Raw genomic sequence first — 25,695 nt, forward strand, 5'->3', positions numbered from 1 at the left:
GGCATGAGTTTATGTGCTTGTTTTTGGATGTTTATTTCTACAAATTGTTGCACTGGCTGATGAAACTTGTGCTCCCTTTCCAAAGTTATGGATGGTCTAGATGACTTGAAGCAGAGTCCTCAATCTGCTAATTTAATCATCTGGTCCAACTTTTAAGCGTCTGTAAGGTGCAACATAACTATAATGGATTTGGGGCTGTCTGTGCAGCACCAAATGAAATGAAGATTCCTGTGCCTGAGTTTGGATTTAAATCAGTTTTTCATAGCTTAAATTCTCCAGTCCTGACCAACATCCACTCGAATCACCACTACACAAACCTTTTTGAAACATTGTCAGGGCAATGTTGGTGACTGCTTGAGATTTTTTTAATCTACTTATTCTGATGCTGTAACACACTTAGGTGTGGCTTAGCTATATAATATAGAAGGTCCTTTGGTCCAGCATGTCTATGCTGACCAATCAACACCACTACACTAATCCCACTTACTTGTACTTGGTCCATAGCTGCCTAGTAATATTGTGTTGAAAAATGTGTTGCTGGAAAAGTGCAGCAGGTCAGGCAGCATCAAAGGAGCAGGAGAATCAACATTTTGGGCATAAGCCCTTCTTCAGGAATGTGTACCTGCCTCCACCACCATCTCAGGCAACATGTTCCATATTTCTACCAATCCTCTGGGTGAGAAGTATTCCTCTGATCCTCTTGCCAATCACCTTGATTTATGCAAGCAGGCCTTTGATATGTTTGCCAATGGGGAAAAATTCCCAAATACCTGTATTGTGTATTCCTCTGCCTGACTCCCTTGAAACCACCTCTCTTCCAGAGTAATAAACCCAGACTTTTTGTCCCTGGCAACAACTTGAATTTCCTCTGACAGTGTAGTGACCAGATGGAATGCCAGGAGGTGATAGTGGTCCTGGAGGGTGCAATGTTTTTTTAAAGTTGTAACAAGATTTCCTTGCTCCTTTTACAGCATGCTGACCAACTATTAGTGTATGTACCTGTGCTGACACCTTCAGGATCTATGGATATGTACACTGATGTCAGTACTCCCTGAGAGATTACCACTTATTGTGCACATCCCTTATTAGACTTCCCAATTTGTCATACTCCAGGATTAAATTCCATCTGCTATTGTTCTGCCCAGTTTACCTGCTGATCAATATCAGGCTGTAGTCAATTTGTTATCTATAAATGGACTGTTTTCTACATTCTTCAAGTTATTAACATAGCAGCCAGTGCTGACTTTGTGGTATACCACTGGTCGCAGGCTTTCAAACACAAAATAATCCTTCATCATTCTCTGCCTCATTGACTTGGACTCACAAGTAGGAAAACTATCACTGCATCACAACCATCCTTGGAGACCACTTCTACGCTACTATGATTACAGGAGAATGCGATGAGAACTGTGGCCTAACAAAGTATTCAAGTATAACCTCCCTACTCTGTTTCTAAAATAATCTGCTGTGCTTTTTGTCTTCCTTTTAGCTGCAGGTCCATCTGCATCTCTCTATCCTTCCATTGCATATTGCCATTTTCTGTGCCCATTGCTAATGTGTCTCAGCTTTTGTTTAACTTACTAAAATTACCTGTGGTGTTTTAGTATTTTCAAACTGCATGTAAATCACATTTAAAATAAAAGCAAGGAACCCAAAGCTTGACCCTACCAGACCTTACTGCAAACAACCTGTTAGTCGTTAGTACCTGTAGACCCATTTTGTGCATATCTTAATTGAGTTTTTGGGTTTGAGGTAACCAGTTAATCAAGGTAAATCAAAAGTAAAATTCTATCATCTTGCCAAACACCTGAAATTAATCTGCACCTTTAAGCGACCATTTCTAATTTACCAACCAGAGGTGAGACTGATTTTAGATCGATAGGTATAGAAACAGGCCCTCCGAAGAGCGAGCAACCAACCCAGACCCATTTCCTCCCACCCTATATTTACCTGTGACTAATGCATTTAACGCTATGGGCAATCTTTAGATTGTGGGGGGAAAGCAAGAACAGCCACTGGAAGAATGTACAAACTCCACCCTAACAGTCACCCCGAGACAGGAATCAAATCCGGGTCCCTGGTACTGTGAAATAGCAGTGCTAACCACTGAGCCACCTTGCCACCCACAGTGCATTTGGAACTACTTTGTATTACAGTGGTAGCAGTTATTCAACATAGTGCTTGTTGCTAGAGATGACTGGAAAATGACTTCAAATCCCTTCCACTTCCTCCCTGAAAATCCAATGTGTACCAACTCCAAAGATATATTGAGTTCTTTCTCTATCCACAGATTCTGCCAGACTTGCCAGTTTTTATCCAGCATTGTTTAGTTTCAGAACCCCTAAAGATATATTGCATTACTTTTCCTATATGTCATTCAGAGTATGGGAGGGTGGGGGTATAAATTAGTTCCTGAAGTGACAATACTACAGCAATCTTTCATAGAGTCAAAAATATTGTAGTAAGCCCAGCACAGGACTTGAGCCATACTTAGTTTAGTCTGTGTTGTAAACTAGCTGTCAAGCCAACTGATCGCTGATAAAGGGCTTATGCCCGAAACATCGATGCTCCTGCTCCTCAGATGCTGCCTGATCGGCTGTGCTTTTCCAGCACCCCACTCTCGTCCAGCCAACTGAGTTAGCTAACTCTCCATCCAGGAAAGATCAAAAAGTGTATCAAGGAAAATACCAGATTAGAGATCCAACTACTAACAAAGCAAGTCACGTGGTACTCTTTTAGTAAGGAGACCCAACAGGAGTTCATAATCTTAAGAAAATAATTTAGCTGAGACATTAGGTGTTTTGACATCTTAAGAGGGCAGCTGTGGATAATGATCTCAAATCTCCTTTTTAACCCAGAATGTTACTGCTGCATTACTCCAAATATCACTTTCAGCAAACTCTGGCTAAATGAGAGAAAACAAAGTTGCAATTAATGCGAGGGGAAAATATAGGAAGTTAAGCTGGAAGGATTTGACTTTCGTATCCTATGCTAATGTAGGTAATGATGAGCAGGATTTCTTGGGAAGGGACAATGTGGAAACTTGAGTGCACCGCCAAATTGGGTCCTCCCAATACTGAATTCAAGATCGGTCTAAAACCATTCATGAGATGGATGGATGAAGTGATAACGTAATGAGTACAATGATGGAGCAGTGACAAACACAAGACTTCATGACCAAATAAGTATATTCAATTGAGAAAAAGGAGAATCCTACAAAAGGTGTACCATACATTGCTAGCGAAGAAAAACAAAGGTGGTACTAAACTGAAAGATATACAGTTCTGTAAACATTAACGGTAACCCAGGAGTTGGAACATTTTGGAAACCTGCATTTTTGTTTTTTTAAAAATAAAAGAAAAGGGTGAAATTGGAAAGGGTGAAAGGGAGAAAACTAAGGCATGTAAACACAGGTCAGATAAAGTAACAGTGCAGTTAACCAAGAGACCAATTCTGACCGTAAGAATGGAGAATTAATGGGAGAAGAAAAGGAAAGAAAGATTTTGAAGTAACAGTTTGTATTTATCATTAGCGAAAAGGTGGCAAACTATCCCAAGAACAAGAGAAAACTAAGCCACAAAAGGAAGAAGGAACTTAAAACGATCACAATCACTGGGAAAAAAAAGACACTTGAAAAATAATCAGTCCTCTGGGGAAGTGACTGCAGAAATGGTGGATAGAGTGGTTGTAATCTCCCAAATTTATCTAGATTCGGGAACGGAGTAGTAACTACTGTTTTCCAGTATTATTTTTCATTTCTCTCAGGTTTTACAGTTAACGGTGACCTCTAGAACCAGTTACTAATCGCTTCCTATCATAACCGTTTGACCATCTCTTAAATCCAACTGTAAATTTCTGTTCTCAGATGAACCTTCCCACCTTCCTCTCTACAGCTGAAGTCCCAGTAGCATTTGGCTAAATCTCCCTGCTAAACCTTGCCTGCCTTTAAAAACTTCCTGCAAACATTTAAAACAATGCAGAACAGCAACATGAAACATCCCTGTGAATAAGAGTCCAGGACCTCCTCAAAATTAGAATGCTCAGTGAATCAAGTTATTTCCTTCTCTACGCATTTTGTTTTTCCACTTGACCTGTTTGCTTTTGAAAAAGTCCAGCTGCGAAAGAGAAACCAAAAAGCACAGAAGAAAAAGTTTATATCTTGGGGTGGGGGAGGGGTGCAAAAGTAGAGCTGCACTTATCATAACCACAAGGCTGCTGAATCAACTGATTTAGCCAGAGGTCTGGGTGAATAATCTGGAGAGAGAGAGAGAGAAACGCACGCAGTGTGCATATACAGCCCCATGGTATCAAATAGGGAGTTTATATTTAATGAATAAACCTGAAAAGCATTAAAATGTTAACACCAGTACTGTTGACCAGTAAATTACGAGACTATTGTTAACAAACCCCCCCCTGATTTACTGTGTCTTGTCAGGAAGGAAAACTGCTGACCAAGCCCAGTCTGGCTGACTCAAAACTCCGTTTAGCGTCAACCACAGTGATTTGGATATCGAAATGTCCCAGCAAGCCACTCAGTTGTACTTAAGGCAGTGGCTCAACTCAAAGGCGATAAACACTGGCCTCCTGAGTGACGTCCACCTCCTTAAAAGCTCCTTCAAACTGTCCAGAATATTTCAGTCCTGTGTTCTCCAATGCTCTTAACTCCAATCCGATTTGTACATCTCACCCATTCTCAGGTTTCCCAACTTGGACCGCTGTTGGGAGCTGCTCATTGGCTCAAGACGACATTTAGCTCACACTTTTCACGCAAACGGCACCAGCTCCTTCCGCCACACCTTGGTTCAAATTCAAAAAGTGTCTGAAGAGGTTCATTTAGAATAGAATAGTAATTTATTTTTATTTTAACCTATATTTTTTGAAAACAGAAACACCAGCCCCTCTCTCTCCAACTGATCTCTTCCTACATCAACACACTCCCCATAACGGAGCTTGGTAAGAGGCTGAAGTTGCAATGTGTTATCTAGCAAATTGTTATCACCAGCTGTGACTGGTTGGCAATTGTCACAGGCCAATGTGGGTACACCCCAGCAGTGTTTGCAGAAAGCAGAATATGAAACTACAACAGCTTTGAAAATAACAATATGGCCCTTCAGCGACAGCTCAAGCTACAAACAATACCATATTACAAAGTCCTTGCTTTGTCTAATAAAGCAGTTCAGACTTGGCAGGCTCTTTCCCGCACTCTGTATGTAGGGCACTTAAAAGTAGATGTATAACTTTCACTTTGTCTTCCTTCCCATCTCCCCAAGTGACTTATTTTGAGTTCTAGAGCCAGATGGATGCACACAGTTGCACAGATTCGAGGGCAGCATGGGAGCAGGAAACTGTTTCTGTACCTGTGGTGGCTGCGCAAGGTGGGGATGCAAAATCCAGGGCACATGTCCTGGCTGATTGCCAGTTTCTCTTGTGTAGCGGTGGTTGGCTGTTTTCACCTGTTCTTTTTCCATTCTTCCCCACAGTGCACCCAACAAATACAAAACTGTAATACTCAGCACTACTGCTTTAAAAAGCTCAAAGATTTGTAGAGATGCTAAAGTGCCTGTAGTATTAGGTGAATGCAAGGGAGTGGGTCGAGGTGGGTTCCTCTTCGGAAGGTCGGTACACTGTAGGGAATCTAATCTAATACACAGCCATGACTGTATCATATTTAACTTAAAATGTTTCAAATCCAAACAATAACACAATAATCAAGACAGAGGCTCTTTCACTACCTCAACTGCCTAGTGTTGGGGTCTGGCTTGATAGGGGTAAAGACTAAATCACCAGTACCCTACTACAACACTCCATGTTGGGAAACGTGATGAATGGGTGAGATGCACCTTTTAAGTTTAGACAGTGAATTGCAGCAGGGGTATTACAAAATATTTGCAACACAGAATAAGACTATTCGGCTCAACAAGTTCACAGTTTGTGTGCCATGCCAGCCTCTCGCACCCCTTTCCCTCCATCACACACCTTGTTCCTTTTTTGCTTCTGTTCATTGTTGATAGTATTCACCTTCTCAACCACTCCCGCAGTGCCACAATTCCACATTCTCACCTCTCGAGGTAAAATATTTCTCCTGAATTCTCCATTGGATTTAATTGTGCATATCTTACATTGATGATGGATACCCAAAATTGCCAGGTATAAGGCTCACACAGTGTTGAGCCCATCTAGAGGTTGCTGAACCCATTGAATGTTTATCTGAATCAAACCAAAAAATACTGCAGAAACAAAAACAGAAATTGCTGGAAAAGCTCAGCAGGTCTGGCATCATGTGTGGAGAGAAATCAGTTAGCATTTCAGGTCAAGTGACTTTTTCCCAGAATATGATAACAAAATAGAACAGAATTCTGGGGATGCTGGAAATCTGAAACAAACAAATTTCTGGAGAAACTCAGCAGGTCCGGCAGTATCTGTGGAGACAGAAAGTTTCAAATCCAATACAATTTAAGAACGTTAACCCGAGTTGTCCCTTTCTACAGTTCCTTCCTTTAGTCACTTGATAAGCAGACACTTAAAATATTAGCATTTCAGAAGTCCTCAAAAGAGAGAGGTGAATAAACTTTGTTTGAATACAGCCACACTTGGAAAGTAGTCTCTCCTTCCTTCTGAGCCCATCTTCCACGTCTTCTTGCATTCAGAACTTAGAAACATATCAACCACTGGGTTTATCCATAAATCAGAACTTGCTTCAGTATGGCTGGGTTTTTTTTTTACACCTGTAACTTTCATTTATATAGTAGCTTTGATGTAAATTATCTCAAAGCTCTTCAATGAAACAATATTGGAAAAGACACAACACTAATCTACATAAGATATACGAATGTAAGAAATAGGAGTTGGCCATTCAGGACCTCAGTTATACTATCAAGGTCAGTTATACTATCCACACACCCTTCAATTAGGACAGGTGACCAAATATGTCACTAATCAAAAAGCTCAATACCATAACAAATTTTGATAATAGGTGATAATAAGATTTATAACAATCACGTGACTGACACTCCATCCACCATGTTCAACATTCACTTGCTTTACCACCATGCTCAGTAGCAGCAGTGTGTACAAAATACACTACAGCAACTCACCAAAATGCTTTTGATAGTACCATCCAAACCTGTAACCTCTACCATCTAGAAGGGCAAAGGTAGCAGATACACCCCTCCAAGACATACGCCATCCTGACTTGGAAACATCTTGCCATTCTTTCACTCTCACTGGGTTATAGTCCTGGAACTCCCTTTTTAACAACACTGCAGTGGTTCTGGGCAAAAGATCTCCATAAGGGAAGGACAATAGACATGGTCTAAACAGTGACATCCACATTCTGTGAATTGTTTTTTTCAATAACCACAAGATTAGGAGGAAAGGCAAAGGCAGAGACAGAAGTTTAGGAAGTGAATTACAACAAGAAACACATTAGCTTTGGAAGTGCTAGTTAGCTGTACAAATACAAAGTGATGTCCAGTGCGTCATCTGCCCCAGTTTAGAAGGTGACATTGCACATCGCATCAGTTGCTTTGTAACTTAAAGTTGATCTGGCTACTCCTACCTCAGTGGGAGTACAATCCAAATTGATGGAAAGCAAACTTCCCAATGAACCATCTAAGTTTACATGAGAGACCACAGTATAAATTGGAAGAGAAACTGCAAGTTTGTTCAGTGTCCCAACCAGCTTTCCTCCCTTCATTACCAAACAATTTAACCAGGTAAGGAGCAGGGAATCAATTCACCATATTTGCCAAGACTCAAATCTGCCCTTTTATATATCTAAAACATACATATATGCGTATTAGAGAGTGTGTGTGTGTATGTGAGAGAGAGAGAGAGATCTCCAGATATTGCATCTTTTTTTCCAAACAGTATGCTGCAGACAAAACAAGCTAAATGTTCATCTAGAAACCACCAATGATGAGGACTGCACCAGTTCAGTCACATCAATTTTACAATCAGGGAATGGGTAGCTGAGTGTTTGAGACCAAACAAGGAACACATTCAACATCTGGAATTAACCCTCTTATTTCTTTGCCCCCACCACCCCCCACACCTTGTTTGAGAAGCTGGCTGTACAGGAGAAAGCAGCTGATGAAATAAACCAGACACACAAACAGGGTCACTCTGACATCGGGCAGTTTCCAATCAGCCATTCATTCAGAGGCTCTGGTTTTTTCCGTTTCAGATGTATGATGGGCAGCCACCCAATGTCTCTGAACATTAGCAAAGTCAAATCTCCACCCACAAGTCTGAAGTAGGAAGCAGACAAAGGAGTCAGTCAGTCATTGGAGGTGCAGTACAGGAACCTGTGCATTCCGCCAAATGCATGCAGATTTACTGACGGTTTCTGATAACAAAGGAAATTGTATACTTTTGCTAACTATAAAGATCAGTAATAATGAGCATAATAAAGGCAGCTGCTTTATTAAAAAGGAGCAAATGTTAAGCCACTCATTACTATTGTTTAAGCTGAGCAACAAGCAGCAGTTAAAGAGACAATAGGTGTGGTAAACATCACAGTTTAAAGATTATTACATCAATTTATCTACAAATGCTTGGTTGCCAGCAAGACTAAGGGTGGAGCATGGGTTCAAATCAAATAACAGACTGGCCTCTTCTTCATAATTGTAGGAGCCGTGGCCCACTCAGTACCTCCTCAAAGTGGAGTGGCTACTTGGACATGGCTAGTTGGGGAGGGTGATCACATTCTACCTTCTGCAGTCCATAATGTGCCAAAGTGGCACTAGGCAAGTTGATCAGGAACTGCAGATGACTGCAAAATCGCAAAAGTTTAGTTACAGTAATACCTGCCTGCTGAGAATACCCCAGTGCAATGCAGGTCAGTGGTGGAACCTGGGACTTTGTAACCAGTGTCACCCAGCTACAGATGCCCAGACTGTCTGCATTTATAGGAGACTTCACCATCCTGAGACAGGGGCAGCTTGAAGGTTGACTTTCTACACCCGTACCCTGCACAGCAGAACCTCAACACACTGGAAAGCACAGAATTCAGAAATGCAGCTTTCACCATAACACCATCTGCCCCAATTGTAGAAAAGTTAAAAATTCACAATTTTGAAATCAAACAATTTATAGAAAGCACTTGATCAATTTAAGAGAACTCAATTTTCTTTACAAATATATATTAATATAAACATTTGACTAAAGCAGCTCTTCCAGTCAAACTTTAAACATTCTGAGCTGCAATATTATTGTTGTCTTCATGTTTAAAGTTCAGACCCATCAAACTTCACTCCTCCATTCAGGCTCGAGCTGCTGCTGGATAATGCTGACAGCATCAGGATCTGCTGAACAATTCAGAACAAACAAATCAGGCTGTCTGATGACATCTCTCCCATATCCCTCCATTATGTTGACAAAGTCAGAGCAACAATCTTCAAGACAGATACAGAAGATGTCACGTGCCCAATCAGCACCTTGTCCCAGTCCAATGTCCCAGTCCAACTATATACCGGGCCCCGCACCTTGTCCCAGTCCAACTATATACCCGGCCCCGCACCTTGTCCCAGTCCAACTATATGCCGGGCCCCGCACCTTGTCCCAGTCCAACTATATACCGGGCCCCGCACCTTGTCCCAGTCCAACTATATGCCGGGCCCCGCACCTTGTCCCAGTCCAACTATATACTGCGCCCCGCACCTTGTCCCAGTCCAACTATATACTGCGCCCCGCACCATGTCCCAGTCTAACTATATACCGGGCCCCGCACCTTGTCCCAGTCCAACTATATACCGGGCCCCGCACCTTGTCCCAGTCCAACTATATACCGGGCCCCGCACCTTGTCCCAGTCCAACTATATACCGGGCCCCGCACCTTGTCCCAGTCCAACTATATACCGGGCCCCGCACCTTGTCCCAGTCCAACTATATACCGGGCCCCGCACCTTGTCCCAGTCCAACTATATACCGGGCCCCGCACCTTGTCCCAGTCCAACTATATACCGGGCCCCGCACCTTGTCCCAGTCCAACTATATACCGGGCCCCGCACCTTGTCCCAGTCCAACTATATACCGGGCCCCGCACCTTGTCCCAGTCCAACTATATACCGGGCCCCGCACCTTGTCCCAGTCCAACTATATACCGGGCCCCGCACCTTGTCCCAGTCCAACTATATACCGGGCCCCGCACCTTGTCCCAGTCCAACTATATACCGGGCCCCGCACCTTGTCCCAGTCCAACTATATACCGGGCCCCGCACCTTGTCCCAGTCCAACTATATACCGGGCCCCGCACCTTGTCCCAGTCCAACTATATACCGGGCCCCGCACCTTGTCCCAGTCCAACTATATACCGGGCCCCGCACCTTGTCCCAGTCCAACTATATACCGGGCCCCGCACCTTGTCCCAGTCCAACTATATACCGGGCCCCGCACCTTGTCCCAGTCCAACTATATACCGGGCCCCGCACCTTGTCCCAGTCCAACTATATACCGGGCCCCGCACCTTGTCCCAGTCCAACTATATACCGGGCCCCGCACCTTGTCCCAGTCCAACTATATACCGGGCCCCGCACCTTGTCCCAGTCCAACTATATACCGGGCCCCGCACCTTGTCCCAGTCCAACTATATACCGGGCCCCGCACCTTGTCCCAGTCCAACTATATACCGGGCCCCGCACCTTGTCCCAGTCCAACTATATACCGGGCCCCGCACCTTGTCCCAGTCCAACTATATACCGGGCCCCGCACCTTGTCCCAGTCCAACTATATACCGGGCCCCGCACCTTGTCCCAGTCCAACTATATACCGGGCCCCGCACCTTGTCCCAGTCCAACTATATACCGGGCCCCGCACCTTGTCCCAGTCCAACTATATACCGGGCCCCGCACCTTGTCCCAGTCCAACTATATACCGGGCCCCGCACCTTGTCCCAGTCCAACTATATACCGGGCCCCGCACCTTGTCCCAGTCCAACTATATACCGGGCCCCGCACCTTGTCCCAGTCCAACTATATACCGGGCCCCGCACCTTGTCCCAGTCCAACTATATACCAGAGAGAAAAAGAGAGAGAGAGAGAGAGAGAGAGAGAGAGAGATATCAGACAGCAGCTGAGATTAAACATATGGAAAATGTCTATTAATTGAAACACGAAAAACAGGAGGAGTAGGCCACTCAGCCCATCAAGCTTTCTAGAGCATCCAATATGATAATGGTCTTGGCCACTTCAGCACTATAATCCCACACACTTCCCAAACCCCTTCATGTCTTTAATGTTTAAAACTATATTTATTTCTTAAAAAAATATATTAAAGGGACCTAGATAGTCTTCCGTGGTACAGAATTCCACATGTTCACCACCTTTTAATAAAGACATTTCTCTTCATCTCTGTGCAGACTGGCCCACCCTGTATCCTGAGACCATGGCACCTCTTTCTCTAGCTCCTTGGAATCAGCCCTGCATCCATTCTGTCCAGCCCTTGGGAATTATAGACATCTGAAGAAGAGTTCCCCTCTCATTCTAAGCTCCAGGAGACACAGATCTCATCTCAATGCAACAGCAAAATCCCCAAACAAATCAAATAAAAACCCCTTGCAAATAAGCTATTCTCAAGCAGTACATTTTGTGCGATTTAATTTAATTTAATATTCTACGGCAAATTTCCAATAGCTCAGTTGGCTGAATGGCTGGTTTGCCACATGGAGTGATACTAATAGATGAGTCCAATTCCTGCACTGGCTGAGGTTACTGTGAAAGACTCTCCTGTCGTTGGAGGTGTGGTGACCCTTAGGTTAAATCAGCATCAGTCACCTGTCTCTTTAATGAGACAGCAGCTCCATCGCCCTCTTGGACTCTGGCACCTTTACTTCTTCCTGCCTTTACAAATATGGAGGGGAGGAAATCCCAGACACACTCCTTATATTCATAACATCCCTGAACATACCTGCAGGGTCAGGGTCCAGGCTGAGCTTTCCAAGACTTTCAACAAGGTCGCTCTCAATCTCATCGTTTGCATAATTGTAGCCAGTGTAACTCTGATTATTGACACAGTAGCTCAGGAAGCTGCAGATAAAACACTGAATCAGTGAGGTGGACATTTATAAAATCAGCAAGACTGGTGTAAAGGCTCCCTTTCCTCTTAGATGGTAGCTCTCCCTACAAAGGCACACAAGGCCTTCCACAGCGCAGTAAGCCCTTGCTGCCTCACACCCTCTAATGCAAGTCCCTCACACAGCCCCATTTTTCATCATCCTGCCATCAGAGACTGTGCTTTCAGCTGTCCTCCCCCCTCACCCCCCCAGCAATGTCCTCTGGCTTCCACCTTCCCCACTAATGTTCCACATCCCCACCTGGACAGGGCTGCATTAGGTCACGGGATAATTCCAAACTTGATCAAACAACCAATTTTCCCAAGTCCAAAATTTTTTTTAAAGAATGTTATGTGCTCAAAATGTAGATTAGATTAGGTTAGATTCTCTACAGTGTAGAAACAGGCCCTTCGGCCCAACAAGTTCACACTGCCCCTCCAAAGAGAAACCCACCCAGACCCATTCCCCTACCCTATATTTACCCCTGACTAACGCACCTAACACTATGGGCAATTTAGCGTGGCCAATTCACCTGACCTGCACATCTTTGGATTGTGGGAGGAAACCAGAGCACCCGGAGGAAACCCACGCAGACACGGGGAAAATGTGCAAACTCCACAAAGACAGGCGGGAATCAAACCCAGGACCCTGGCGCTGTGAGGCAGAAGTGCTAACCACTGAGCCACGGTTAAAAGAAACTGCTTCCTACAAATTTTCTCCAGCTTGGGTTTGTAGCTTCGTCCAGGTGGCAATGCACGAACCCAGCTCCGATAGAGACACCGAAAAGGTCACCGGACAGCTCCACAATCCTGGAGCATCCAACTAGAACTGGTGCCAAATTTATGGTACTCAGAACGAGACAGGAGAGGTTTCACCTACCTGTTCCAGTTTGGGTCTTTGCTGAGGATTTTGGGGTTTCCCACCACTATCAGCAGGGCCTTGGCTCTGGTCAGTGCAACATTACAACGCTATTGAGGAGAGGAGATAGGAAGATTGCTCAAGATTTATTCACAAACATCTTCATTCCGTGCACACAGCCCGAGACTATCCAGATTGGCAACAGTGGCAGATAGAATTCAATCGGTAGCCCATTAAGAAACACATTACCACTTGCCATGACGAACTCTGACCTCTCGAGTCCCTAGTCCAGACAGACACTGCCCGTGCAATACAGAGGGAGTGCAGCACAGTCACGGATACCGGCAGTCCCTGGGTTTGCAAGGAGGTTCCACCACAGTCCGTTCACAAGTCAATTTGTACGCAAGTCAAAATACAACACAGGACAAGATAAAACAGACATACACAATTACAAAGAAATTTGTATGTCAGATCTTCAAACTTAATATTAATATACCCACGTATGGGATTGCATTTGTAAGTATGAACAGTCGCACAGGGGCTCCCCAATTTAGTGTTTTTGGCTGAAACATATAAACAGAAGGGCTAGGAGCAAACATAGGCCATTCAGCCCCTCAAGTCTGCTCCACCATTTAATGCAATCATAGCAGACCTTCTTATCTCCATCTTCCTGCCCACTCTCCATAACCTTTTAACTCATTACTAATTTAAAAAGTCTCTCCTCAAATTTATTCAGTGTCTGGGCATCCTACGCACTCTTAGTGTGAATTTGACAGATTCATGATCCTTTGAGAGAAGAAATTGCTCCTCATCTCTGTTTTAAAGCTGCCGCCAACTTATCCTGAAAGGAGACATCCTGTTTGCTCGCTCAGGCAGAGAGAATTGCTCCCACAGCGACTATTCTTAAACGGAGAGCTGGAGAGTTCCCTCCGGTGCCCTGGAGTTATTAGTTATCTTTCAACTGATATCGCAAACACAGATGGTATGGTCAAACAGTCATAGGGCTGTACACCATGGAAACAGACCCTTCAGTCCAACTTATCCAGGCCAACCAGATATCTTAAATCAATCAAGTCTCATTTGCCAGCACTTGGCTCATATCCCTCTCAACCCTTCCTAATCACATACCCATCCAGATACCTTTTAAATGCTGTAATTGTACCAGCGTTCACCACTTCCTCTAGACAAAAGTGAGGACTGCAGATGCTGGAAACCAGAGTTTAGATCAGAGCGGTGCTGGAAAAGCACAGGTCAGGCAGCACCCGGAATTCCTGATGAAGGGCTTTTGCCCGAAACGTCGATTTTCCTGCTCCTGGGATGCTGCCTGACCTGCTGTGCTTTTCCAGAACCACTCTGATCTAAACTCCACCACTTATTCTGGCAGCTCATTCCATACACGCACCACCCTCTGCGTGAAAAAGTTGCCCCTTAGCTCCCTTTTATATTTTTCCCCTCTCACCCTGAATCCATGCCCTCTAGTCTGGACTCCCCCACCCCAGAGAAAAGACATTGTCCACTTATCCTATCACGACCCTGATGATTTTATAAACCTCTATAAGATCATCCCTCAGCCTCTGATACTCCAGAGAAAACAGCCCCAGCCTATTCAGCCTCTCCTTATAGCTCAAACCATCCAACCCTGGCAACATCCTTGTAATGAAAGGGTTCAGAAAAGACTGACTACATTTCCGGTTGTGGGAGCTCAGAGCATGTTTCCTACAATCGTGACTATATTTCAAATCCAATGGAGGGGCAAGGAACATCACTGGAGTGAGGAGGAGTTTGGGGATGAGTTGTAACAAAAGTACCTTTGGGTTTTTAAGGAAGCCCAGGTTGAAGTCCTCATCCATCTGTAAATAATTGGAACAGCTGCGCACTGTAGAGATGATAATCACTTTTCGTTCTTGTCCCTGGAACTCCTCGACAGATCCCACCTAAAGAAACGCAAACACTTTAAATCTGTGCCCATCATGTCCCATGCCTGGTCTCAGCACGGAGTGCTGGCTACACTGGGCAAGTGGCTTTAATTACCATTAGCTCCAATTACAAAGTCACCAAATAAATATCAAACATCAAAAATCAAATAAAACAAATAAGTGGAGATGCTGGTCATCTGAAACAAAGTGCTGGAGAAACTCAGCAGGTCTGACAGCATCTGTGCAGAGAGAAACAGAATTAACATTTTGAGTCTGGTCACCCTTCTTCAGGACTTCACTAGTTTTGACAAAGAGTCATTTGTTTTGAAATGTTAATTCTGCTTTCTCTCCCCAGATGCTGTCAGACTTGTTGAGGTTTGCAGACAATTCCTGATTTTGTATAAAATCAGTCAGACTATTTAGAGTTTGATAAGAGTTAAAACGCACCAAATGATTTCAGACTAAAGTCAAAACCTTCAATTAGCTGATTTAAGTCTGACTCAGAGAGTAAAGTGATTCTGGCTAACAATTAGGAAAGGCCATTACTAAACACCAGTTCCGAAAAGGAAAGATGCTGATTCATTTGCCTTTTGTTATTAAAGTCCATCTGATGCAGCAGGAAAAGCCATCAACACAGTCGCTACGTTTGGTAGAGTTTTGCTTTGCATAGCTTGGCTACATTTTCAAACTCTACATTCAAGGCTCTCATGTGAATCAACCAACTCATTTCTGCAAACGACAACATGAATGAGCACTAAGCATCATGGGTTAAGCTCACTTCTCCACAATGTGAATAACTGTGGTGTCGTTGCCAGAACCATCTCCTCAGAGTCGTGAGGATGTGGGGTCAAACCCTACTGCAGGGGCATGAGCACATTCTCAAAAGGACACTCACCGTCCTGCATTGTCAGACGGACTGTCTCTGTACAAGATGCTAAATGGAGGCACCTCCTGCTATTTCAACAAACAGGGGAGTTCTCCCTCGACCAGTTATCCCTCAATCAACATCAACGTGGAAATTAAACCAAAACAAATACACAGAATTTGCTGGAAATACTCAGGAAGTCTGGCTGCATCTGTGGACAGAGAAATGATTAACTTTGCAAGTCAAATAGGATTCTTTTCAGAAGTCAGTTCTGAATGTTCATTGCTTACCTCTACAGATGCTGCGTGAATTGCTGGGTATTTCACATTGATTTTTGTCTCATTTCCAGCATTTGACTTTTAGTTTCCTGTTTCTGGGAGCTGGCTGTGTGCAAATTGGCTGTTGTAATGTCAGGGAAACTAACACTGGCTGCCTTTCAAAACTACTGATGGAGAGCCATGTATCTGGGCCACCCAGAGGTTGTAGGTAGATGAACTGGCCCTGAAATTCATCATAGGAGGAAGAAAACCACGCAGAAAGAAAGACAGCTTTATTCAGGGACTGCTTGTTGCTGAATAAAATGATTAACATTTAGAAAATGCCAAATCCACAAGGTTCAGGTTGGAAAAAAAAGAGGAAACAGTGCCGGGATAAAATACAACATTACTAGTCACCTAAGCATTGCCACACACCTTCAACTCTCTGATGTCATTCATAGCCTTCAGCTCCACGTCCAGTCGGTAAATTGCTTCCCGGATTTTCTCAACCTGCCAAGAGAAAGTCTGATTAAACAGCACAGCACTGTCTCGAATGTCCCCACAGCTAATCATCACAGAAGGGGATCATCCAACATCAAGTCTGTTCTATGTTCACAGGTAGGATGTAGGAACAGGCCATTCAACCCCTCAAGTCTGTTCTGCCATTCAATTAGGTCATAGATCAGTCATGACCTAACTCCATCTAACTGCCTTTGGCCCATATCCTTCAACACATTTGTTTCACAGAACTGTATCTCAGATTTTAAAATGAACACATAATCAAGCACCCACTGCCTTTTATGGAAGAGTTCCAAACCTCTGCCACACCTTTTGAGTAGAAGTGCTTCCTACCATCTCTCCTGAACGGTCTGGCCCCAAATCTCAGACTCTGTCCCCTCATTCCAGAGTCTGCAACCAGTGGGAATAGTCTCTTTATCCAACTTGCCATTTCCTGCTAAGTATTCTGGACGGGTTTAGCCAGACCACCCCCTTCACCTTCTTAATTCAATAGGCCTAATTGGCATAACCCCTCCTCACAATTTAGCCCACAATCTGGATGTCAGGTGTTCTCTGTGTCTTCATTCCATTTCCCTCCAGCAGTTCTGCTAAAACACTCAGCCTACACACATTTATCACATGAGTCCCCTGCAATGAATGATTAGAGTGAGGAGGTGATGGCCTCATTATACGATCACTGGCCTACTAATCCAGAAATCAAGGTAACATCCTGGGGATTTGGGTTCGAATCCCACCTAGACACATTGACAATTATTGGAGAAACCCATCTGGGTCACTAATTTCCCTTAGGGAAGGAAACTGCCATCCTTACCTGGTCTGGACTACACGTGACTCCAGACCCACAGCAAAAGTGGCTGACTCTTAACAGCCCTTTGGACAATTAGGGACGGGTAATAAATGTTGGCCTAGCCAGCGATACTCTCATCCTGTGAATGAAGAATAAAAAACAATCCTGGCCAGGTCCACAGCTGCAAACTAGTTTCAACATCCCTTTGAAAAACAGGAATGATATGCCAGACCCCCCTCTCTCTATTACTTGGTGTGTTTCTGTGCCTGTCCCTTTTAAACTGCCACCTCCATCGATCCCTACACCTCTCCTCCCCAGTGATATATGTCATCAGTCTTCCTGACTACACCCACCCATCAGTGACTGCCTTCAGCTGTCCAGGCTCCACACTGTTGGTAACGTTCCCTTTGCCCCATTACCTCCCTAAAACCCACCTCTGTTACCAACCATCACACTCCCTCTCCATTGTGCTGTGCAAGTCTGCTGATGCATAAACCAGAAGAAAGATGGGGTGACTTTTCTTTTGAAAAAAACATACCTAGTGATCAGTGTCAGAAAAGGGAACAGCAAAAACAGATTCAACAGGAATTTTCAATGGGAAATTGAGAAGTGGTTCAAACCAGTGTAAGAGGTTATAGGGGTCTGAGTGAAGAACAGACAGCAGTGAGACTAACACACAGATATATATGAGGAGTTGGAAAAATGTTTGAGGCGAGGTACTTGCCAGGCAAGTGGAGAAAGGGGACACTTCAGAGGTTCAAGGTAAATTTGAATCACAAGTGCATGAGATGGTTCTTGACATGAACACAGCAAGCCCATGGTGGATGGTACACGGTCAAGGCAGACACTCACACAGGTGGGGCAGAAATAAATTGGAATTTGGGAATGAGTGGAGGGGTCATGATGTCTTTTGATTGCTCTCAAGTAACTATTCGTTAATTCCACCTCCACTGCCCCAAGGTAGAAATTCCAAACCTGTTTCCTGTAAGGAGTAATCACCCCAATTTCTTTGGGTGAAATCTTAGCGAAACCCTTCTTTCCCTGATTGGTCAGTAGCTTCTTCAGGTAGATCAAGACTTGCTGGATCTCTTCAGAATTGAAGAAGGATGGGCTCTTTTCCTCCCTCTCATCTTTTCCTAGAACTCCATGAAAGATTATTGGAAAATCCTAGAATTCAAAAATATATTCAATGTCAGGATTGCACTGAAACCAGTATGATGGCCTCTGATCAAGGTCAGTCAGTCTTCCCCAGAGGGATCAGCACTCACATACTGTAATCCCACATCCCCTTCCCAAAACCACCCATCCTCCAGCAAGTTTTCTCCTCTCTCCTGAAACTTATTCATGGTACGTGGGCATTGTTGGCTGATCTGTCCCTAACTGCCCCCCTTGAGAAGGTAGGGGTGAGCTGCCTTCTTGAACCACTACAGTCCATGTGTTGTAGGTGGGCCCACAATTGAATTAAATGGTCACGTGTACCGAGACACAGTGAAAAACTGTGTCTTGCGGGCAGTACAGGCAGATCACAGAGTTAAGTAGCATAGATAAGTAAATAATAGATAAACAGCGGCAAAAACAAAAAAAAAGATAGATTCTATAGATGGGAGGTTGGCCTTTGAGATTGTCTGGGCCGAGTTCACCACTCTCTGTAACTGTCTCCGATCTTGAACGGTACAGTTGCCATACCAGGTAGTGATACATTCAGACAGAATGCTCTCGATGGTGCACCTATAAACATTGCCAAGGGTATTTGCTGTCATGCCAAATTTCCTCAGCTGCCTGAGGAAGAAGAGTTGCTGTTGGGCCTTTGTAATCAGTGCGTCCACATGAAGAGTCCATGAAAGCTTGTTGTAGATGACCAAAATGCCCTTAGGGAGGGAATTCCAGGGTTTTAACCCGCGACAGTGAAGGTACGGCTATCTATTTCCAAGGCAGGATGGTGAGGTGGCTTGGAGGGAACTTGCAAAGGGCTGGTGTTCCCATGTCTCTGCTGCCCTTTTCTTTCTAGATGGAAGTGGTCATGGGTTTGGAAGGTACTTTCTAAGGATTGTTGGTGAATTTCTGCAGTGCATCTTGTAGATAGTACACACTGCTGCTACTGAGCAGTGGTGAAGGGAGGGGATGTTTGTGGATTAGGTGCTAATCAAGTGGGCTGCTTTGTCCTGGATGGTGTCGAGCTTCTTGGGTGTTGTTGGAGCTGCCCCCATCCAGGCAAGTGGGGAGTATTCCAACACACTCCTGAGTTGTACCTTGTAGATGGTGGACAGGTTGTGGGGAGTCAGGAGATGAGTTACTCACTACAGTCCTCAGTGAGCCTCTGACTTGCTCTTGTTGCCACAGTATTTATATGGCTCGGACAGTTGAGTTTCTTGTCAATGAAGACCCTCAGGATGTTGATAGTGGGGGATTCAGTGACGGTAACACCATTGAATGTCAAGGGGCAGTGGTTGGATTCTCTCCTTTTGGTGATGGCCATTGCCTGGCACGTGTGTGGTGCGAATGTTACTGACCATTGCCTGCCATGTGTGGGGTGACTGAATGTTACTGGCCACTGGTCAGCCCAAGCCTGGAAAATTGTCCAGGTTTTGTAGTTCCAAAGTCTGTAGTTTGCAGGGCTAAAGGAATACAGAGGGCAAGGACTTTCAATGTTTTCTTGTTCTGTAAAAGCAGAAGTCCAGTTCAAGGCTGCTGAAACAAGATGGTATATTAAATGTAATTTAGTGATACTGGGCAGTTCAGACAGGAGGAGAGTACCATACAGACAAAGAGAGCTCTGCAGAAGTTATAATGAGCACACCCTCAAAACTACAGCAGCAACAATTTTCCTTCAGTAGTCTCTCTCTATTTCCAGTACGCAGACAAGAAGCAGAATTAAAATATCGATTGCATTTCAGTGACAGTGACCACAGCTGCCTCACTGTACCATAGCCATAGAGGGGGATAGGGGCAGACAGTATGGGAAGGTATTTAATTGGGGGATGGGAAATTAACTCTGCAGAGCTGGAGATTGGAGTCTCACTCTGGGGGCGGGGGTGGGGGTGGGGAATGGGGAAGAGGTGAGAGATATTTGCGGAATACAGAGAGGCACCCTGGATGTGTAAATCAAACAGCAGGATAAAGCTCCCGCTGTCAAACATACCTTCTTTGGTAGCTCTTGCCATTGGCAGTAAGAGTGACTGATTAACTTATCGGCATGTGCTTTCAGCTCATTATCGTAGAACAATTCGTTGGGAATTCTCAGGATACTTGGATGCGATCTGACAAAACATAGAAACGTTAGATAACTTCAAAAGAGTCTAACTTATGGACAAGCAGAATTTCCCTTTTAATTACAGGATATGTCAGCAGAGAAATAGGACATTCAGCCCAAAAGATCCATACTAGCCCCAGTGTTTCATATGCAGCTTTACACCCTTCTTCATCCTGACAGGGCAACACATTCTTGCTTCCTCCCCAGCAGCACCTTGCATGTTTGACAAGACTCAGGCACAAATTAAAAAGGAGCCAGCCACTCTCTCCCGATATTCTGCTCTGCCGTGTCATGACATCACAGCTGATCTGATTGTAGTCTTAACTCCATATTTCCATCAACCGCCAAAAACTCATTACTGATTGGAACCTCCTTAGAGCAGATGATCTGGATGGAGCAGATTTTGTCAGGTGTGTCCAGGAACGATTCCTGATTCAATATGTTGATAGGCTGACGAGGTGGGAGGCCATATTGGATTTGGTGCTAGGCAACGAGCCAGGCCAGGTGTCAGATCTCTCGGTGGGAGAGCATTTCAGTGACAGTGACCACAGCTGCCTCACTGTACCATAGCTATAGAGGGGGATCGGGGCAGACAGTATGGGAAGGTATTTAATTGGGGGAGGGGAAATTATACAGCTATTAAACAGGAGGAGCTGTGGAGTATACACTGGGAACAAGTGTCCTATGGGAAATGCACAACAGAAATGCACACAGTGTTCTATGTTCTATGTTCCTGTACTGCGCTGTATTCTTCTATGTTCTATGTTCTATGTTCTATGTTCTAAATATGGAGGCTGTTTAAAGAGCATTAGAGAGTGTTGGATAACTTTGCCTCACTGTGACAGGCCAGGAATGGGAAGGTGAAGGAGTCTTGGATGACAAGAACAGAGAAGCTTCCTGTCAAAAGGAAGCAGGAAGCTTACTCAAGGCTGAAGAAGCAAGGATCTGTCACAGCTTTAGAGGATTACAGGATAGCTAGGAAAGGGGTAGGAGAGGGCATGAAAAACCCTCAGCAGGAAAGATTAGGGAAAACCCAAAGGCATTCTACACATACATGAGGAATAAGAGAATGATCAGAGAGAGAAGGTAGGGCCGATCAGGGATAGTGGAGGGAACTTGTGCCTGGAGTCTGAAGAGGTAGGGGAGGCCCTAAATGGGTTTTTTGCTTCAGTATTCACTAGAGAGAGGGACCTTGTTGATAGTGAGAACACTGTGGACCAAGTTAAAAGACTTGAACAGATTGATTTTAAGAAACTGGATGTGCTGGAAATTCTGGGAATCATCAACATAGATAAGTCCCCAGGGCCAGAGCAGATATATCCAAAGTTACTGCAGGAAGCGAGGAATGAGATTGCTGTGCCTCTGGCGATGATCTTTGTATTCTCACTCTCCACGAGAGTAGTAGCGGCTGATCGGAGGGAGGCGAATGTTGTTCCTCTGTTCAAGAAAGGGAATAGGGAAATCCCTGGGAATTACAGATCAAATCAGTCTTACGTCTGTGGTAAGCAAGGAACTGGAAAGGATTCTGAGAGATAGGATTTATGACTACTTGGAAAAGCATTGCTTGATTAAAGATAGTCAGCATGGCTTTGTCAGGGGCAGGTCATGCCTCACAAGCCTTATTGTGTTCTTTGAGGATGTGACGAGACAAGTTGACGAAGGTCGAGCAGTTGATGTGGTGTTATATGGATTTCAGTCAGGCATTTAATAAGGTTCCCCATGGTAGGCTCATTCAGAAAGTTAGGAGGTATGGGATACAGGGAAATTTGGCTGGCCAAAGGAAGACAGCGAGTGATATTGGATGGAAAGTATTCCATCTGGAGGTCAGTGACCAGTGGTGTCCCACAGGGATCTGTCCTTGGGCCTCTGCTCTTTGTAGCTTTTATAAATGACTTGGATGAAGAAGTGGAAGGGTGAGTTAGTAAGTTTACTATGACACAAAGGTTGGTGGTGTTGTAGATAGTGTCGAGGGCTGTTGCAGGCTACAACAAGATATTGACAGGATGCAGAGCTGGGCTGGGAAGTGGCAGATGGAGTTCAACCTGGATAAATGCAAAGCGATTCATTTTGGAAGGTTGAATTTGAATGCTGAATATAGGATTAAAGACAGAATTCTTGGCAGTGGGGAGGAACAGAGGAATCTGGGTGTGCAAGTACATAGATCCCTCAAAGTTGCCATCCAAGTTGATAGGGTTGTTAAAAAGGCATATGGTGTTTTGGCTTTCATTAACAGGGGGATTTTGTTTAAGAGCAGTGAGGTTTTGCTGCAGCTCTATAAAACCCTGGTTAGACCACACTTGGAATATTGTGTCCAGTTCTGTCGCCTCTTTACAGGACAGATGTAGATGCCTTAGAGAAGGTGCGGAGGAGATTTACCAGGATGCAGCCTGGATTGGAGGGCTCGTCTTATGACGAGAGATTGAGTGAGCTAGAGACTTTTCATACTGGAGAGAAGGAAGAGAGGTGACTTGATAGAGGTGGACAAGGTAATGAGAGGCATAGAGAGAGTAGATAGCCAGAGACTTTTCCCCAGGGCAGAAATGGCTGTCATGAGGGGTCATAATTTTACGGTGATTGGAGAAAGGTTTAGGGGAGATGTTAAAGGTAGGTTCGTTACACAGAGTGGTGGGTACACTGCCAGCAGTGGGAGTAGAGTCAGAAACATTAGGGACATTTAAGCAACTGCTGGACAAGCACATGGACGGCAGTAAATTGAGGGGTGTCTGGGTTAGGTTGGTCTTAGGTTAAGGTAAATGCTCGGCACAACATCATGGGCCGAAGGGCCTGTACCGTGCTGTACTGTTCTAAGTTTAACCTGTGACTCCCTCATTAAAATAGAATCTGTCCATCTCTGCCCTAAAAAGATCAGTAGCCATGATATGGAGGTGACAGTGTTGGACTCGGGTGGACAAAACCAGAAATCACACAACACCAGGTTATAGTCCAACAGGTTTATTTGAAATCACAAGCTTTTGGAGCGCTAGACTTCACCTGACGAAGGAGCAATGCTCTGCAAGCTCATATAACGTGGTATTATTAGGGATTAGATGACCAAATTCTGAAGTTGCATCAATATCTAGCTTCCCAAATATACCACTGCTACTCACTGACAGGCCATCTTTGAATGTTATATATCACCAACATTAATAACTCCTGGATATAATTCCCTTGTCAAGCCAAGATGAAAACTTTATGTAAGGAGACATTTCTTGCCTCTTAGGAGAGCCAGAAGATTACAGTGTCAATCCTCAAGTGCCAAACCGGACACTTAGGGCTTTGGAGTGTCACCCCATCTCAGTTTCCTCACTCTAAAATCACAGGAGGAGTAACTCACTCCATATGGAGCGAGTTCCCAATCTCGAGACTGTAAGAGACCGTGGATATCACCGAAAGAGGAAGGTTGTCAGTCAGTGGTCAACACTGGGTCCAAGGGCTCAGTGCTTACTCCACAGACTCTCCCACTGTGTGACTAGACTGTGACAGAAACCTGTCCCCAGCAGAGTTCAGCATCTGCCAATGGACTATTTGAGGGGCCTGATCAGGCGATGTCACAGTTCCACATCTACAACGCTGTGGGCACTGGAGCCTCACCTCACCTCCTTCCACTGAGGCAGCCTAAACCAGACCCTACCCTCCACCTCACACAGGACCCTCAATGGACAGGGTGGTTTCATCCTTCATCCACCTTCACTCTCCAATAACAGTGGAACTGGGGAAACAGAAAGGTCTGTTGTCCCATTTGGAAACTGCATCACCTTGTTGTATTTTTAAAAAGTGGATTTTTTTTTTGTTACAATTCAATATTCACCAATTTGCTCAGTATAATTGAATAGTGGAAGTACATTATTTAACTTCAGCAAGGAACCAGCAACCACTCCTTCCTTCAAAAGATTACGAAAGTCCAAAAGACCAATCATTTCCCAAGGATCTTAAAACCATTTCTACCTCAGTGAAGGAACTTTGCCCTCATTGAGTCACACAAAGGTTCAATGTTCAAGTGAACCAATCACATTTCCACTAACCTCAGAATCTCAGGCAAGAGGAGGAGGGGAACAAGCGCGATTGTGTGCGAGTGAGTGGGGTCCTACCTAAAGCCTTGAACCAATTTCACAAAGAGAACAGGGACCCGGTGAGGGAACGGGATGCTCCCAGCACCACTGGAGTTATATCGCCAAAAACACACAGCATCACCTGACCGGGAGGCAACTCACCTCAGCTGGTAGAGCGGGGCCCACAGGGATAAGGAAAAGGGGTTGGATTGGAGATTGTGAAAGGCTGGATCGATGTGGACTCATGCACACTGTACAGGAACAGCCTACAGGAGAACTCACTGATCAGGATCCAGCTCAGCACTGACACTGACCAACTGGTCAGAGCACCAGGAGCTGCAAATCAAACTCAAAACGGAGGGAGAGACAGACAGACATCAAATAAAAGCAAAATGCTGTGGATGCTGAAAATTGGAAATAAAAATAGTAATAGCTGGAGAAACTCAGCAGGTCTGGCAGCAACAGTGGAGAGAAAGCAGAGTTAATGCTTTGGAGAGGAGTATTCCTCAGAACGAGGGAAAGTGATGATCAAAGTTCATGGGCCCAGGTAGAAAAGGAGCGAAAGTATAATCTGATCAGAGACACTGGCCTCACGAGAGGCTGTGAACTCACCTATAATTACGCAGAAGTTTTGTTACAAAATGTTTATCATAGCAGCCAGTGCTTGGGTGCTTCTGGTAAAGGGTGTTCCCACTCATTAACCTTTCCAGGAAAGACAGGTCTGAAACAAAAACAGTAAGTTACTGTAGACCCATTAACTGTATAAACAGGGTAAAAACAATGACTGCAGATGCTGGAAACCAGATTCTGGATCAGTGGTGCTGGAAGAGCACAGCAATTCAGGCAGCATCCGAAGACAGGCAAAATCGACGTTTCGGGCAAAAGCCCTTCATCAGGAATAAAGGCAGAGAGCCTGAAGCGTGGAGAGATAAGCTAGAGGAGGGGGGGGGTGGGGAGAGAGTGGCATAGAGTACAATAGGTCAGTGGGGAAGGAGATGAAGGTGATAGGTCAGGGAGGAGAGGGTGGAGTGGATAGGTGGAAAAGGAGCTGGGCAGGTCGGACAAGTCCGGACAGGTCAGGGGAGCGAGTTTCTGGAGGTTAGAAGCTAGGATGAGGTGGGGGAACGGGAAATGAGGAAACTGTT

The 25,695-nt window shown here is 44.7% G+C and overlaps 1 protein-coding gene across 2 annotated transcripts in view; it reads right to left on the reverse strand.

Moving 5' to 3' along the window:
* Window positions 1-8,403: 8,403 nt before the first annotated feature.
* The window catches only part of LOC122563033 (putative helicase MOV-10), an 88,568-nt gene continuing 71,276 nt past the window's right edge, over window positions 8,404-25,695 (reverse strand). Inside the window, exons 15-22 of one of the 2 annotated variants that reach the window (XM_043716360.1) lie at window positions 25,163-25,271; window positions 20,391-20,508; window positions 18,227-18,418; window positions 16,381-16,455; window positions 14,716-14,841; window positions 12,929-13,017; window positions 11,905-12,023; window positions 8,404-9,305 (exon numbers count right to left, since the gene is read on the reverse strand). In XM_043716360.1, the coding sequence (XP_043572295.1) occupies window positions 9,244-9,305; window positions 11,905-12,023; window positions 12,929-13,017; window positions 14,716-14,841; window positions 16,381-16,455; window positions 18,227-18,418; window positions 20,391-20,508; window positions 25,163-25,271 (890 nt within the window). In that variant the 3' untranslated portion in view covers window positions 8,404-9,243. Of the gene's footprint in view, window positions 9,309-11,904; window positions 12,024-12,928; window positions 13,018-14,715; window positions 14,842-16,380; window positions 16,456-18,226; window positions 18,419-20,390; window positions 20,509-25,162; window positions 25,272-25,695 lie in introns of both variants that reach the window. The other variant, XM_043716359.1, reaches the window with a different exon arrangement.

This window comes from Chiloscyllium plagiosum, chromosome 26 (genome assembly GCF_004010195.1).
Source record: "Chiloscyllium plagiosum isolate BGI_BamShark_2017 chromosome 26, ASM401019v2, whole genome shotgun sequence".
NCBI lineage: Eukaryota > Metazoa > Chordata > Chondrichthyes > Orectolobiformes > Hemiscylliidae > Chiloscyllium > Chiloscyllium plagiosum.